Here is a 17,068-nt window from a genome sequence, read left to right as displayed (position 1 = left end):
GTGATGTGGACACCAAGGAACTTGAAGCTCTCAACCTGTTCCACTACAGCCCCGTCGATGAGAATGGGGCGTGCTCAGTCCTCTTTTTTTTCCTGTAGTCCACAATCATCTCCTTTGTCTTGGTCACGTTGAGGGAGAGGTTGTTGTACTGGCACCACACGGCCAGATCTCTGACCTCCTCCCCTATAGGCTGTCTCATCGTTGTCGGTGATCAGGCCTACCACTGTTGTGTCGTCGGCAAACTTAATGATGGTGTTGGAGTCGTGCCTGGCCATGCAGTCATGGGTGAACAGAGAGTACAGGAGGGGACTGAGCACGCACCCCTGAGGGGCCCCCGTGTTGAGGATCAGTGTGGCAGATGTGTTGTTACCTACCCTTACCACCTGGGGGCGGCCCGTCAGGAAGTCCAGGATCCAGTTGCAGAGGGAGGTGTTTAGTCCCAGGATCCTTAGCTTAGTGATGAGCTTAGAGGGCACTATGGTGTTGAATGCTGAGCTGTAGTCAATGAATAGCATTCTCACGTAGGTGTTCCTCTTGTCCAGGTGGGAAAGGGCAGTGTGGAGTGCGATAGAGATTGCATCATCTGTGGATCTGTTGGGGCGGTATGCAAATTGGAGTGGGTCTAGGGTTTCTGGGATTATGCTGTTGATGTGAGCCATGACCAGTCTTTCAAAGCACTTCATGGCTACAGACGTCAGTGCTACGGGTCGGTAGTCATTTAGGCAGGTTATCTTAGAGTTCTTGGGCACGGGGACTATGGTGGTCTGCTTGAAACATGTTGGTATTACAGACTCAGTCAGGGACATGTTGAAAATGTCAGTGAAGACACTTGCCAGTTGGTCAGCACATGCTCGGAGTACACGTCCTGGTAATCCGTCTGGCCCTGCGGCCTTGTGAATGTTGACCTGCTTAAAAGTCTTACTCACATCGGCTACGGAGAGCGTGATCACATAGTCGTCCGGAACAGCTGGTGCTCTCATGCATGCTTCAGTGTTGCTTGCCTCGAAGCGAGCATAGAAGTGGTTTAGCTCGTCTGGTAGGCTTGTGTCACTGGGCAGCTCGCGGCTGTGCTTCCCTTTGTAGTCTGTAATAGTTTTCAAGCCCTGCCACATCCGACGAGCGTCAGAGTCAGTGTAGTATGATTCAATCTTAGACCTGTATTGACTCTTTGCCTGTTTGATGGTTCGTCGGAGGTCATAGCGGGATTTCTTATAAGCGTCCGGGTTAGAGTCCCGTTCCTTGAAAGCGGCAGCTCTACCCTTTAGCTCAGTGCGGATGTTTCCTGTAATCCATGGCTTCTGGTTGGGGTATGTACGTACGGTCACTGTGGGGACGACATCATCGATGCACTTATTGATGAATCCAGTGACTGATGTGGTGTACTCCTCAATGCTGTCTGAAGAATCCCGGAACATGTTCCAGTCTGTGCTAGCAAAACAGTCCTGTAGCTTAGCATCTGCGTCATCTGACCACTTTTTTATTAGCCGAATCACTGGTGCTTCCTGCTTCAGTTTTTGCTTATAAACAGGAATCAGGAGGATAGAGTTATGGTCAGATTTGCCAAATGGAGGGCGAGGGAGAGCTTTGTATGCGTCTCTGTGTGTGGAGTAAATGTGGTCTAGAGTTTTTTCCCCTCTGGTTGCACATTTAACATGCTGGTAGAAATGAGGTAGAATGGATTTAAGTTTCCCTGCATTAAAGTCCCCGGCTACTAGGAGCGCTGCATCTGGATGAGCGTTTTCCTGTTGATTAATGGCCTTGTACAACTCATTCAGTGCAATCTTAATGCCAGCATTGGTTTGTGGTGGTAAATAGACAGCTATGAAAAATATAGATGAAAACTCTCTTGGTAAATAGTGTGGTCTACAGCTTATCATAAGATACTCTACCTCAGGCGAGCAAAACCTCGAGACTTCCTTAGTATTTGATTTTGTGCACCAGCTGTTGTTTACAAATATACACAGACCGCCGCCCCTTGTCTTACCAGAGTTAGACGTTCTGTCCTGCCGATGTAGCGTATAGCCTGCTAGCTGAATGTTGTCATTGTTGTCGTTCAGCCACGACTCCGTGAAACATAAGATATTACAGTTTTTAATGTCCCGTTGGTAGGATAACCGTAATCTTAAATCGTCAATTTTATTCTCAAAAGATTGAACGTTGGCTAATAGGATTGATGGGAGAGGCAGTTTACTCGTTCGCCGTCGGATCCTTACAAGGCACCCGGATCTGCGTCCACGATATCTCCGTCTCTTCCTCACGCGAATGACGGGGATCTGGGCCTTGTTGGGTGTCTGTAGAATATCCTTCGCGAACGCCTCGTTGAAGAAAAAGTCTTCGTCCAATACCAGGTGAGTAATCGCTGTCCTGATATCCAGAAGCTCTCTTTGGTTATAAGAGACGATGGCAGAAACATTATGTACAAAATAAATTACAAATAACGCGGAAAAACACACATAATAGTACAATTGGTTAGAGGGCTGTAAAACGGCAGCCATCTTCTTCCGGCGCTGTTCTTCTAATGCTTTGGGGGTGTTTTTCTGCTAAGGGGACAGGACAACTTCACCGCATCAAAGGGACGATGGACGGGGCCATGTACCGTCAAATCTTGGGTGAGAACCTCCTTCCCTCAGCCAGGGCATTGAAAATGGGTCGTGGATGGGTATTCCAGCATGACAATGACCCAAAACACACGGCCAAGGCAACAAAGGAGTGGCTCAAGAAGAAGCACATTAAGGTCCTGGAGTGGCCTAGCCAGTCTCCAGACCTTAATCCCATAGAAAATCTGTGGAGGGAGCTGAAGGTTCGAGTTGCCAAACGTCAGCCTCAAAACCTTAATGACTTGGAGAAGATCTGCATAGAGGAGTGGGACAAAATAAACCTACCATTAAAATTATAGACTGACCATGTCTTTGTCAGTGGGAAAACGTACAATATCAGCAGGGGATCAAATACTTTTTTCCCTCACTGTAGATCAGGGTTCTTCAATTCCGGTCCTGGAGGGCCGAGACACCTCTGTTTTTCATCCTCTCCTTCTAATCATGGGCTAATTCAGACCTGGGACACCAGGTGAGTGCAATTAACTACCAGGTAGAAATAAAAAACAGAAGTGTTTCGGCCCTCCAGGACCGGAATTGAAGAACCCTGTGTAGATGCTCTTGATTTTGGATTTATGGATTAGAAGCATTTAAGAACTTACATTGTTCAAAATAGGGGGGGTAAAGGAGGAGTTATCTGGGGGTTAAACATATTTATTTACAATGGAAATGAGATTGGTATACAGTGCATTCGGAAAGTATTCAGACCTCTTGACTTTTTCCACATTGTTACCTTACAGCCTTATTCTAAAATGGATTCAATGGTTTTTTCCCCTCATCAATCTACACACAATACCCCATAATGACAAAGCAAAAACAAGTATTAGAATGTTTTGCAAATGATCAGAGACTTGTCCCGAAGGCACTCCTGTGTTGTCTTGGCTGTGTGCTTAGGGTCGTTGTCCTGTTGGAAGGCGAACCTTCGCCCCAGTCTGAGGTCCTGAGCGCTCTGGAGCAGGATTTCATCAAGGATCTCTCTGTACTTTGCTCCTTTTATCTTTCCCTAGATCCTGACTAGTCTCCCAGTCCCTGCTGCTGAAATACAGCTCTAGGAAGAGTCTTGGTGCTTCCAAACTTCTTCCATTTAAGAATGATGGAGGCCATTGTGTTCTTGGGGACCTTCAATGCTGCAGAAATGTTTTGGTACCTTCTCCAGGTCTGTGCCTTGACACAATCCTGTCTCAGAGCTCTACGGACAATTCCTTCGACCTCATGGCTTGGTTTTTGCTCTGACGTGCACTGTCAACTGTGGGACCTTATATAGACAGGTGTGCCTTTCCAAACCATGTCCAATAAATTGAATTTACCACAGGTGGACTCCAATCAAGTTGTAGAAACATCTCAAGGATGATCAATGGAAACAGCATGCGCCTGAGCTCAATTTCGAGTCTCATTGCAAAGGATCTGAATACTTATGTAAATAAGGTATCTCTGTTTTTTTTAAACACATTTGCAAAAATTCATAACCTGTTTTCGCTTTGTCAAAATGAGGTATTGTGTGTAGATTGATGAGTATTTGTAGTTATTCAATACATTTTAGAATAAGGCTGTAACGTTAACAAAATGTGGAAAAAGTCAAGGGGTCTGATTACTTTCCGAATTGTTATGATGAGTTTCTCGGGTATCAAGTAATCAAGGATGTAAGAATATACTTGGACACTTTTGATGGGGAGTTCATATAAGATATTTAATATGGTACCATGGTTAGTTATAACAGACATGGCCCTGCCTCTTCCATCTTCCTAACTACAGAACAAAGATCCACTCTCTCTATATATATACACACTCTATTACAAGTCTCTCCACGAACATCTGGTAAACCTCAATGGGCACTCCCATTCTTTGATGTTATTACCCTTTACCCCTGTCAGTAAATCCTGTCCATCAATTATTCTAAGATCAACCTCAGTAATCTCCTTTGACATAACTCCGTGGCACCAAACCACCTATATACTAACTCTCTCCTGGTCCACACAATACTATGACATGACATCATTACAGTACGGTAAATGTATGCACTCACTAACTGTAAGTCGCTCTGGATAAGAGCGTCTGCTAAATGACTAAAATGTGAAAATGTAAAATGTGACACGAATGCACTGTAGTTGGTCATCATTCTCGCCGCCGCCAGAGAGAAGACAGGGAAGAAACCACCATTTACCTCTAGGCTGCTATATACTCTATATTTATTTGGTTTGTCATTCTGCCGTTTTTCATGGGATTTTAGTGGTAAATAAATAATTTATTAAGAATTTATCACAATTAATTTGTCCAGAAATAGTTTGACCAGCTCCTTGTATTCTGAAATTGAAAGAGGGAGGGAGAGCCGCTCCTCTGTGCTCCGCCAGCGCTACACCCCTGCTGAAAATAGGGGCTTTTGTTTATGCCTTTATTTCCATATGAAATCAAATTGGATAAAGCCTACTCAGAAATACATTTGTATGTTTGTTTTTTTATTTTTATAACCGCAGCTGCTCACAAATGGACATTGTCAAATCAAAACCCAACCTTAATTTACCCGTTGTGATGCACGGATGTTCCAAACTCCGTTTTAGATGAGACAGGCGTTATGACCAAAATGATTTACACTTTGTAGTCAATTTTGACACTAGAATAAATGCCTCTGACTGTTTGTTTGTTTTAACGTTTTTCTCTGTGTAGTTTTTCCAGGTTTCTGATTTGTTTCTTTGTGTGTGTGTGTCACACACTCTAACTACACCCCCCAATTACGATGTTTGTTTGTTTTAACGTTTTTTCTCTGTGTAGTTTTTCCAGGTTTCTGATTTGTCCCTGTTTTTCTGGTTTTTGCTCTCAAAATCACACCGTTAATGGAAAAACAACAAAATTCTAAGTACACAAAAATACTTCAACCACATCAGGAGACCACCTTTGACATTTTCATTTTTGGGTGTAGATACCCTTTAATTCAAGTGGCACCAGCAAGAGCCTTGCTCGGTTAGTGGTGTCTCTGTAGCTCATGTGATTGCAGAGTTTGCTGAACAAATCACACCTGGATTGATGCAAACAATCTGGTTGATTTTAAACTGCTTCTCATGACATTGCTAGATTTCTTTCCAATCTGCGTTACCCACTCCAGTCAGCAGATGGCGATGTGAGTCTTTCAGGTGATGCTTCTTGCGTGACGTATAATCTAGTTGACGGGACGGGAAGCTTCTTCAACAGCGACAAAAGGGTACTGATTTGACCGTAGCTTGCTAGCGAACATAACACCGAAACATTGAAGCTCTTTAGACCAATCTTGTGTATTTAATCTTAGTGTTTAGCACATAATGTTTACGTGTCTACTAGTTCATTTAAACGTAATTTGCTTGTTAAATTATCAAATGTGGTAAATTGATACTGCACTAGGTTAATCGCCCGGAGCTTGAGCTCACTAAACTAGACGGAGAAAGAGGCTCTGGTGAAAGGAGAGGAAGAAGCTTTCAGAATGAAAAAGGAGGAAGAGGAGGCTATCACATTGAAAGAAGAGGATGTTACAGTGAAAGGAGAGGAAGAAGCTTTAATAATGATAAAGGAGGAAGAGGAGGCTATCACATTGAAAGAAGAAGAGGATGATATTACAGCGAAAGAGGAAGATGGGAAAGAGGTTGTCAGAGTGGAAGAGGAGAAGGTAAAAACTTTCAGAATCAAAAAGGAGGAAGATGCCATAACATTGAAAGAAGAGGAAGAACCTTTTGGAGTAAAAGAGGAAGAGGAGGCTATCTCAATAAAAGAGAAGCAGGAAGACGTTTTGGGAGTGAAAAAGGAGGAGGAGGAGACTGAATATCCGATTAACACCAGTGAGTATCATCTTAAAAACAGGGGCACAAACTATGCAGTTCTTGAACTAATGTGTGGTTTTTAAGGGGCATTCTACTGAAGTTATATACTTCAATATGTTGTTCAGTACTGTAGGAGTTGTTTAAGGGGCAATCTGCAATTGGTACATATATTTTTTGGACTTTTAAATTGAATGGTACATATATTAGATTTATTGATTTCTCCATGTGGTCTACATTAAAGTGCACTTAATGGAATATAACAGGCTTTTAAAATGCAATATTTGTGCATAATTCCTATTTAAAATATCAAAGGGCACCAATTTCGTGGAAAGACCCTTTTTACATTTGCATCAAACAATATTTTATAAAATCATGATGAATGTGGCCATTTTAGGCCATTGTTAGACATATTAATGCCTCTTGTAAGACTATGATTATAATAGATGGTCATAAGTTTACCATCTGTTTGATGTTCTCGTTCACACAGGAGACAGACATGACTATCATGGATCCTCTGGGGAGCCTCAACAACATCCTGATGCTGACGAGGCAGAGAAGAGTCTCTCCAGATCAGAACACCAGATGGTACAGCTTGGTCTGGTCTAGCATACAGCTTGCTCTGTCGGGGTCTGGGTTTCTGTAAAGCACTTTATGACAACAGTGACATCAGCATCCATAATGATATGTTTCTGTGTCCCCTCTATATGGTTACCAGGACAACGCTAGCCCTTCCTCCCTCCCAGAGTCCCCGTGTCATACCTCTCCCAGTAGCACCTTACTGCTGGGTCTGAAGAGGTTGTCTGTGCGGCTGGTGGACTGCAGGAAAACAACGGGGCTGAGTGGAACTGTGAGAGGAGGAGAAGAGAAGAAAGGAGCAGATTTGACTCATCAAAGTAAGTGCTGTAGTTTAGTTTGAACAATAAAATAGATCTGCCTACTGGTATCTGTTCCCAGGACAACCAGCAGAGTTCTGTTAGTTGTCAAGAAGATAGTCTGGTATCTGTTCCCAGGACAACCAGCAGAGTTCTGTTAGTTGACATGAAGATACACTGGTATCTGTTACCAGGACAATCAGCAGAGTTCTGTTAGTTGACATGAAGATACACTGGTATCTGTTACCAGGACAACCAGCAGAGTTCTGTTAGTTGATATGAAGATAGACTGGTATCTGTTACCAGGACAATCAGCAGAGTTCTGTTAGTTGACATGAAGATAGACTGGTATCTGTTACCAGGACAACCAGCAGAGTTCTGTTAGTTGACATGAAGATAGACTGGAATATTTCCACCACAGTAGACAGTTCTGTTAGTTGACATGAAGATAGACTGGTATCTGTTACCAGGACAACCAGCAGAGTTCTGTTAGTTGACATGAAGATAAACTGGTGGATATGGATGTTATGAATATCATAACATAGAGTTATTTTTCCTCTGGTTGCGACATGTGACATGCTGGTAGAAATTAGGTAAAACATTAAAGGGACACTAGGAGCATTTTCCTGTTTTCCTTTTCTGGTTTCCCTGCATTATATACAAATAGTGATGATAGATATTGTGGTCTACAGGCAAACAAAAACTCAAGATAGTTCAATTTTGAGTCTTAAATGAGGACTGTAGCATCTAATGATGAAACATTATGGAGTATTAAAGGAGGACTGTAGCATCTAATGATGAAACATTATGGAGTCTTAAAGGAGGACGGGGATTAAAAGGGAAAGGAAAGGGGATATCTAGTCAGTCACAGCTGAATTAATTCACCCAAAATGTGTCTTCCTCATTGAACCCAACCCCTCTGAATCAGAGAGGTGCTGGGGCTGCCTTAATCGATGTTCCACGTCATTAGCGTCCGGGGAGCAGTTGTTGTTGGGGGACAACTGCTTTGCTCAAGTGCAGAACGGCAGACCTTTCCACCTTGCGGGCGTGGGGATTCGAACCAGTGACCTTTCGGTTACTGCCTCAACACTCTTTACCGCTAGTCTACAAATGTTCGAACTTCAATTAATTATTTCTCAATGATGCTTTAAAGGAGAAGTTTACCCCAAATCCAGAAACTCTGAAGTGTTTCCATACTGTGAAACTAGTCCAGTGGAGTTTGTCCTCTCTCCCTGTAGTGCTGTACTGAAACAGCTTCAAACACGTATCACGTGACGTTGCTGAATGCAGGCCAAGCTCTACTACTTTTCCAGTTAATTTGTTATTTTATTAAAGCGATGGCCTTTGGCTTTCACCTGGAATTGTTTATGTATTAGAAAATGACAAAGTGAAAACAGGTTTTTAGAAATTGCAAATGTATTAAAAATAAAATACCTTATTTACATAAGTTTTCAGACCCTTTGCTATGACACTCGAAAATTGAGCTGAGATGCATCATGTCACGCCACAGATCTGGGGAAGGGTACCAAAACATTTCTGCAGCAGTGAAGGTCTCCAAGAACACAGTGGCCAACATCCTTCTTAAAAGGAAGACCTTTGGAACCACCAAGACTCTTCCTAGTGCTGGCCGCCCGGCCAAACTGAACAATCGGGGGAGAAGGGCCTTGGTCAGGGAGGTGAACAAGAACCCGATGGTCACTCTGACAGAACTCCAGAGTTCCTCTGTGGAGATGAGTGAACCTTCCAGAAGGACAACCGTCTCTGTAGCACTCCACCAATCAGGCCTTTATGGTAGAGTGGCTCGACAGAATCCACTCCTCAGTAAAAGATCGCAGTGCTAACTGTGCCACTAGAGATCCTGGTTCGAATCCAGGCTCTGTCGCAGCCGGCCGCGACCGGGAGACTCATGGGCGGCGCACAATTGGCCCAGCGTCGTCCAGGGTAGGGGAGGGAATGGCCGGCAGGGATGTAGCTCAGTTGATAGAGCATGGCCTTTGCAATGCCAGGGTTGTGGGTTTGATTCCCACGGGGGGCCAGTATAAAAAAAATATGTATTCACTAACTGTAAGTCGCTCTGGATAAGAGCGTCTGCTAAATGACTAAAATGTAAAAAATGTAAAAGGATTCTCAGCCCATGAGAAACAAGATTCTTTGGTCTGATGAAACCAAGATTGAACTCTTTGCCTGAATGCCAAGTGTCACGTCTGGAGGAAACCTGGCATCCTCCCTACGGTGAAGCATGGTGGTAGCGGCATCAAGCTGTGGGGATGTATTTCAGGGACTTGGAGACTATTCAGGATCGAGGGAAAGATTAACAGAGAAAAGTACAGTGAGATCTTTGATGAAAACCTGCTCCAGAGCGCTCTGCACCTCACTGGGGCAAAAGTTCACCTTCCAACAGGACAACAACCCTAAGCACACAGCCAAGATAACACAGGAGTGGCTTCGGGACAAGTCTCTGAATGTCCTTGAGTGGCCCAGCCAGAGCCCAGACTTGAACCCGATCAAACATCTCTGGAGAGACCTGAAAATAGCTGTGCAGCAACGCTCCCCATCCAACCTGACAGAGCTTGAGAGGATCTGCAGGAAATAATGGGTGAAACTCCCCAAATACAGGTGTGCCAAGCTTGTAGCATCATACCCAAGAAGACTCAAGGCTGTAATCGCTGCTAAAGGTACTTCAACAAAGTACTGAGTAAATAGTCTGAATATTTTGTACATTGTAGAATAATAGTGAAGACATCAAAACTATGAAATAACACATATGGAATCACTATGAAATAACACATATGGAATCACTATGAAATAACACATATGGAATCACTATGAAATAACACATATGGAATCACTATGAAATAACACATATGGAATCACTATGAAATAACACATATGGAATCACGTAGTAACCTAAAAAGTGTTAAACAAATCAAAATATATTTCATATTTGAGATTCTTTAAAGTAGCCACCCTTCGCCTTGGTGACAGCTTTGCACACTCTTGACATTCTCTGTCACCTGGAATGCATTTCAATTAACAGGTGTGCCTTGTTAAAAGTTAATTTGTGTAATTGTAATAATAAAGAAAAACCCTTGAATGAGTACCTTTGAATACCCTTGAATGGTATGTCCATACTTTTGACTGGTAATGTACACTGAACAAAAGGATAAACGCCTCATGCAACAATTTAATCTATTTACAGTTCATATAAGCAAATCAGTCAATGTAAATAAATTCATTAGCCACTAATCTATGGACGTAACATGACTGGGCAGGGGCACAGCCATTGGTGGGCCTGGGAGGGCATAATCCCACCCACTGGGAAGCCAGGCCCAGCCATTGGTGGGCCTGGGAGGGCATAAGCCCACCCACTGGGAAGCCAGGCCCAGCCAATCAGAATCAGTTTCCCCCCACTAAAGGGCTGTATTACAGAGAGAAATACTCCTCAGTTCCATTAGCTGTCTGGGTGGCTGGTCTCAGACTATGTGGAGGTCCTGGGCTGGCGTTGTTATACGTGGTCTGCGGTTGTGAGGCCGGTTGGATGTACTGCCAAGTTCTCTAAAATGACGTTTAGAGAAATTAACATTCAATTCTCTGGTAACAGCTCCTGTGGATATTCCTGCAGTCAGCATGCCAATTGCACGCTCTCTCAACTTGAGACATCTGTGGCATTGTGTTGTGTGACAAAACTGCACATTTTAGAGTTGCCTTTTATTGTCCCTAGCACAAGGTGCGCCTGTGTAATGATCATGCTGTTTAATCAGCGATGTCTTGAGTGTCCTAGAACTGTCTTTTTTTGTGTTCTGACTTATAAAACAGAATGAATAAAATAAGTAATGTAAACATATTATCAGTAATTACCAGGAAGCTCTAAAACATTTGTTTTAAAATCACATAAAGATTGTTTTAAATAATGAAATATTTGAAAACTTGCCTCAGGTTATTGAAGGATCTGATTTGGATTAAACCTCACAGCAAGGCAGTTTTATCATGTGGAGGTTTCATTCAGGTCTCTCTTTAAATAAACACTGTTTTTGACAGGAGAAAAACCAAAGTCGGAGGAACCAGAGACGTCCAAACCAGCAAGACGACTCCTCTGCTCCCACTGTGGAAAGACTTTTAACCAGTTGGGAAGCCTGAAAGCTCATGAGCGAATCCACACAGGGAAGAAGCCTTTCCATTGCTCCCACTGTGGAAAGAGTTTTATCCGGTTAGACAACCTGAAAAGCCATGAGAGGGCACACACAGGGGAGAAGCCTTACCACTGCTCCCAGTGTGGAAAGACTTTTAACTACTTAGGAAACATGAAATCTCACGAGCGAGTACACACAGGGGAAAAGCCTTACCACTGCTCCCAGTGTGGAACTAGGTTTGCTAAGTTAGGAACCCTGAAATCTCATCAGCAAATACACACAAGGCAGAAGCCTTACCACTGCTCCCACTGTGGAAAGAGTCTTAACCGGTTAGACTCCCTTAAAAGACATGAGAGGGAACACACAGGAGCAAAGCCACACCATTGCACCCAGTGTGGAAAGAGTTTTAACCACTTAGGAAAGCTGAAAGCTCATGAGCGAATCCACACAGGGGAGAAGCCTTTCCATTGCTCCCACTGTGGTAAAAGTTTTATCAGGTTAGACGACCTGAAAAGTCACGAGAGGGTACACACAGGGGAGAAGCCTTACCACTGCTCGGAGTGTGGAAAGAGTTTTAGCCATTTAGGAAGCCTGAAAGCTCACGAGAGAAGCCACACAGGGGAGAAGCCTTACCACTGCTCCCATTGTGGAAAGAGTCTTAACCGGTTAGACACTCTGAAAAGACATGAGAGGGCACACACAGAAGAGAAGCCACACCATTGCACCCAGTGTGGAAAGTGTTTTAACCGGTTAGACACCCTGAAAAGACATGAGAGGGCACACACCGGGGAGAAGCCTTACCACTGCTCCCAGTGTGGAAAGAGTTTCATCCGGTTAGGGCACCTGAAAGAACACATGAGAACGCACACAGGGAAGAAGCCTTACAAATGCGCAAACTGTGGAAAGACATATTACTCATCACAGTCACTTAAAAGTCATATGAGAATCCACACAGGAGAGAAGAATTACTTATCTTAGTGTGTAAATTGATATTTCACATCACATTGACTTAATTACTTCTCCTAGTGTGTAAATTGAAATTTCACATTATATTGACTTAATTGCTTCTCCTAGTGTGTAAATTGATATTTCACATTGACTTGAAGTTAATCAGAGGACATACACAGTGCTCCCATTGTCTTATATTGTTGACTGACTGAGATTGTGTTTACTTGTTTATACCATATGAAATGTGTTTATACAAAGTATACAAAAAAATATATTTGTATGTTTTTATTAGAAAACATGAATTGAATATGGAGTGTGTCAGTTTGAATACACAGTAGATCAGATTCCATGTGTTTAAATTGTCCTTTTTAAAACTCTGACTGTGTGTTTATCTGGGTGTGTCATTCCTCCAGCACTACAGGTAATCAAGTGATATTTGGATGTGATGCATTTGGCTCCATTGTTTACATTTGCATTGTTGGCCCACTGATGATTTAATGAAATGAAAATCTTAACGGACTCTGTAATGGAACATTTTAATTGTATGTGTCCACATAACTGAGTATGTGACTAACCTTGTGAAACTGTCCTATTATAATCTCCTGTTCTTGGGAGTATCATCCTGTGTTGCAAACCAGCTTGCACCTGCGTTCTTGTATAAATAAAGTCCCGCCCAGGAACAGGAAATATAAAGATATGTGCTCATCACCCAATGCTTTGGAATTCATACTGTCTACACTGCACTGTGTAACTCTGTTATTCTCTCTGAGATCAGAAATAAATAATCTTGGTTTTGACTTAGACTCCAGCAGATCTTTATTTTATAATATCCACCACAACTCGCTCACGGATTGCTGTTTCATCATTGTCTCAATGAAGAGTTCCTTGTTCGGCTTTCCTGGGGGCATTTACAAGCCTGCTACTGGTTGAATTAACGTTGTTTCCACATTTCAGCAAAACAAATCCATGTGATGATGTTAGATCAATGTGGAAAACGGATTGGATTTGCAAAAAGCCATCAACATAAGGTTTTTTATTTTATTTTTCACTGACCTTCCAACCTAAATCCAATGACATTTGATGTTTTGTGTTGATTTCACTTCAGTTGACGACTCAATGAAATGTAAATAGAAACTAGATGTTGAACTGATGTCTGTGCCCAGTGGACTGGTTTGAATAAGCGGCAGGTGTTGGATCAATATCCACCTTAGTAGCTAAGTTTCCATACAATTTGCGACAGATTTTCATGTGAATATTCTAAAATCTGCATAAAACAATATACGCATTTTCCCACCAGAAAAGTTTCCATCAAACAGAATCATTGCGGATAAAAGACTTTGCGTGACGTAGTGCACAAAAAATAACTTTTGCTGATAAATTCCCATGACAAATACAAGTTAAATGGATTTCCATCGCATTTTCAACTCTACTGATGGTTTGAAAAAACTGTTGCGTTACGTAGCAAACGTGCTCTTGGCACGTGCACTGTAGCCAACAGCTCACAGATACAGTGCGGGTAGGCTACCTACATGATGAGATTATTATGGATAAGAGCGATATTATTTTATTTGTCAAATGGCAACCAAGCATCGATCATCATGCCACCAGTATAAGACCATCAAAATGTATTGGAACGGAGCATCAAGCTCTTCACCACCCTGTGAAGTTCATAATTTATTTAATCTGTAGCGTAATAAACTGCATGGGTTCCCAAATCGTAGTGGGAGGACCACACAACATATCATCGCGTGACTCCAACTTAACTTCGATATGATGGTTATTATATCAATATTTGCGCATAAAGGAGTTTCCACCGCCATTTCTCGCTTATACATTTTTACTGACACATAAAGATCCCACCATGTAAAACAAATGAACAAATTGTCTGTCGGCATTTATACAATCCTGTTTCCATCAGCCCCGTCATTACTTTTGAAATGGTTGGATCAACATCCACCTTCATGATATGAATGAAGCCTGATTTGGAATGTCTCAGTAGTTCTATCTGGCTTCGTAGTATACCCCTCTGATAATCAAGTGATATTTACAAGTGATGAATTTGCTCCATTGTGTACATTTAAGTTGGTGGACCACTCTGTTAATTTATATCTTACTGAGTGGGGCTTTAAAGGAATAGTATGGTGACATCTTAGTGTGGCTTGAAATAAATAGGATTATTAATCAAAAACTCCTATAGCAACAATACACTGCGGCTTTGAAGTCAAGAAGAGAACTGGCTGATGGGTGGTGGTGCTACTCTATAGGTAAGGCTGTCCAGTCCAATATGAATGTTCAATACACACAATAGGTTGATCAGTAGCCAGTTAGCTAGCTGTCCAGTCCAGGGTATGTTATCCTGTGTTTGTATGCGTGTGTCTATGTTTGTGTTACTTCACAGTCCCCGCTGTTCCATGAGGTGTATTTTTACCTGTTTTTTAATCTGATTCTACTGCTTGCATCAGTTACCTGGATGTGGAATAGAGTTCCATGTAGTCATGGCTCTATGTAGTACTGTGCGCCTCCCATAGTCTGTTCTGGACTTGGGGACTGTGAAGAGACCTCTGGTGGCATGTCTTGTGGGGTATGCATGGGTGTCCAAGCAGTTTAGTCACCTCAACCTGCTCAATTTCCACATTATTCATTACAAGATGTAGTTGAGGGTTTAGTGAATGATTTGACCGAAATACAATGCTTTTAGTTTAGGAAATATTCAGGACTAACTTAGTCCTTGCCACCCATTCTGAAACTAACTGCAGCTCTTTGTTAAGTGTTGCAGTTATTTCAGTTGCTGTATTAGATAATTTACATTTTTTTACATTTTAGTCATTTAGCAGACGCTCTTATCCAGAGCGACTTACAGTTAGTGAATACATATTTTTTTATATATACTGGCCCCCCGTGGGAATTGAACCCACAACCCTGGCGTTGCAAACGCCATGCTCTATCAACTGAGCTACATCCCTGCCGGCCATTCCCTCCCCTACCCTGGACGACGCTGGGCCAATTGTGCACCACCCATGAGTCTCCCGGTCGCGGCCGGCTGCGACAGAGCCTGGATTCGAACCAGGATCTCTAGTTGCACAGCTAGCACTGCGATGCAGTGCCTTAGACCACTGCGCCACTCAGGAGATAACGTGTATAGTGTTGAGTCATCTGCATACATAGACACACTGGCTTTACTCAAAGCCAGTGGCATGTCGTTAGTAAAGATGGAAAAAAGCAAGGGGCCTAGACAGCTGCCCTGGGGAATTCCTGATTTTACCTGGATTATGTTTGAGAGGCTTCAATTAAAGAACACCCTCTGTGTTCTGTTAGACAAGTAACTCTTTATCCACATTATAGCAGGGGGTGTAAAGCAATAACGCATACGTTTTTCCAGCAGCATACTATGATCGATAATGTCTAACAAAACAGCCCCCACAATCTTTTTATCATCATGAATGTTCAATACACACAATAGGTTGATCGGTAGCCAGTTAGCTAGCTGTACAGTCCAATATGAATGTTCAATAATGAGGGGAAAATAAAGGTGGGCTCGCCTGTCAACATGAGGCTCCTGCTGCAGGTAGCTTAGCGGTTAAGAGTGTTGGGCCAGTAACCGAAAGGTCCCTGGTTTGAATCCCCGAGACGACTAGGTGAAAAATCTGCCAATGTGCCTTTGAGGGCAGCAGCAGGAGCCTCATGTTGACAGGAGAGCCCACCTGCTCTCAGCTGGTCAGGTGTCTGAATAGGAACAGGATGTGCCTGCCCAACACTCTTCCCCACATCAAGGATGGTGTCACATGGCCACACAGCTCTCTTCATTGAGACAGCACACTAGAAGCATCAGTAAGTCATCACAAACATTGTTAATTAAGATAATTAATAGACAAGTAAAATGGGACAGGTTTCTTATAGGCTACACATTATTGGAGATAGACACTACATCACTGTTGATGTATTGACACTTTAATGATATTATTTGAGAGAGTCTGAAAACTCTGCTCCTAACAAGGAGATGAAAAAGACAGTGAAGAGACTCCAGGGACGGGGATGAAGTCTGTGGGAATGATGATCAGACATTTTACATTTGACATTTTAGTCATTTAGCAGACGCTCTTGTCCAGAGCGACTTACAGGAGCAATTAGGGTTAAGTGCCTTGCTCAAGGGCACATTTACGTCATTTAGCAGACGCTCTTAACCAGAGCGACTTACAAATTGGTGCAATCACCCTATAGCCAGTGGGATAACCACTTTACAATTATTATTATTATTATTTTTTTGTGGGGGGGGGAGGGGGTAGAAGGATTACTTTATCCTATCCCAGGTGTTCCTTAAAGAGGTGGGGTTTCAAATGTCTCCGGAAGGTGGTGAGTGACTCCGCTGTCCTGGCGTCGTGAGGGAGCTTGTTCCACCATTGGGGTGCCAGAGCAGCGAACAGTTTTGACTGGGCTGAGCGGGAACTATGCTTCCGCAGAGGAAGGGGAGCCAGCAGGCCAGAGGTGGATGAACGCAATGCCCTCGTTTGGGTGTAGGGACTGATCAGAGCCCGAAGGTACGGAGGTGCCGTTCCCCTCACTGCTCCATAGGCAAGCACCATGGTCTTGTAACGGATGCGAGCTTCAACTGGAAGCCAGTGGAGTGTGCGGAGGAGGGGGGTGACGTGAGAGAACTCCAGGGACGGGGATGAAGGCTGTAGGAATGAAGATCAGACAGTGAAGAGACTCCAGGGACGGTGATGAAGGCTGTGGGAATGAAGATC

General features: G+C 43.1%; 1 protein-coding gene across 1 annotated transcript; it reads left to right on the top strand.

The window, feature by feature from the left end:
* Positions 1 to 6,931: 6,931 nt before the first annotated feature.
* LOC123486294 (zinc finger protein 501-like) lies at positions 6,932 to 13,054 on the top strand. Its single transcript, XM_045217547.1, has 3 exons — positions 6,932 to 6,961; positions 7,092 to 7,269; positions 11,287 to 13,054. The coding sequence occupies exons 1-3, from the start codon at positions 6,959 to 6,961 to the stop codon at positions 12,354 to 12,356; spliced, it is 1,251 nt and encodes a 416-aa protein (XP_045073482.1). The 5' UTR covers positions 6,932 to 6,958; the 3' UTR covers positions 12,357 to 13,054.
* The last annotated feature ends 4,014 nt before the right edge of the window (positions 13,055 to 17,068 follow it).

This window comes from Coregonus clupeaformis, unplaced genomic scaffold (assembly GCF_020615455.1).
Source record: "Coregonus clupeaformis isolate EN_2021a unplaced genomic scaffold, ASM2061545v1 scaf1105, whole genome shotgun sequence".
In the NCBI taxonomy this organism is placed as follows: Eukaryota; Metazoa; Chordata; class Actinopteri; order Salmoniformes; family Salmonidae; genus Coregonus; species Coregonus clupeaformis.
This window is presented reverse-complemented; position numbering and strand designations above follow the sequence as displayed.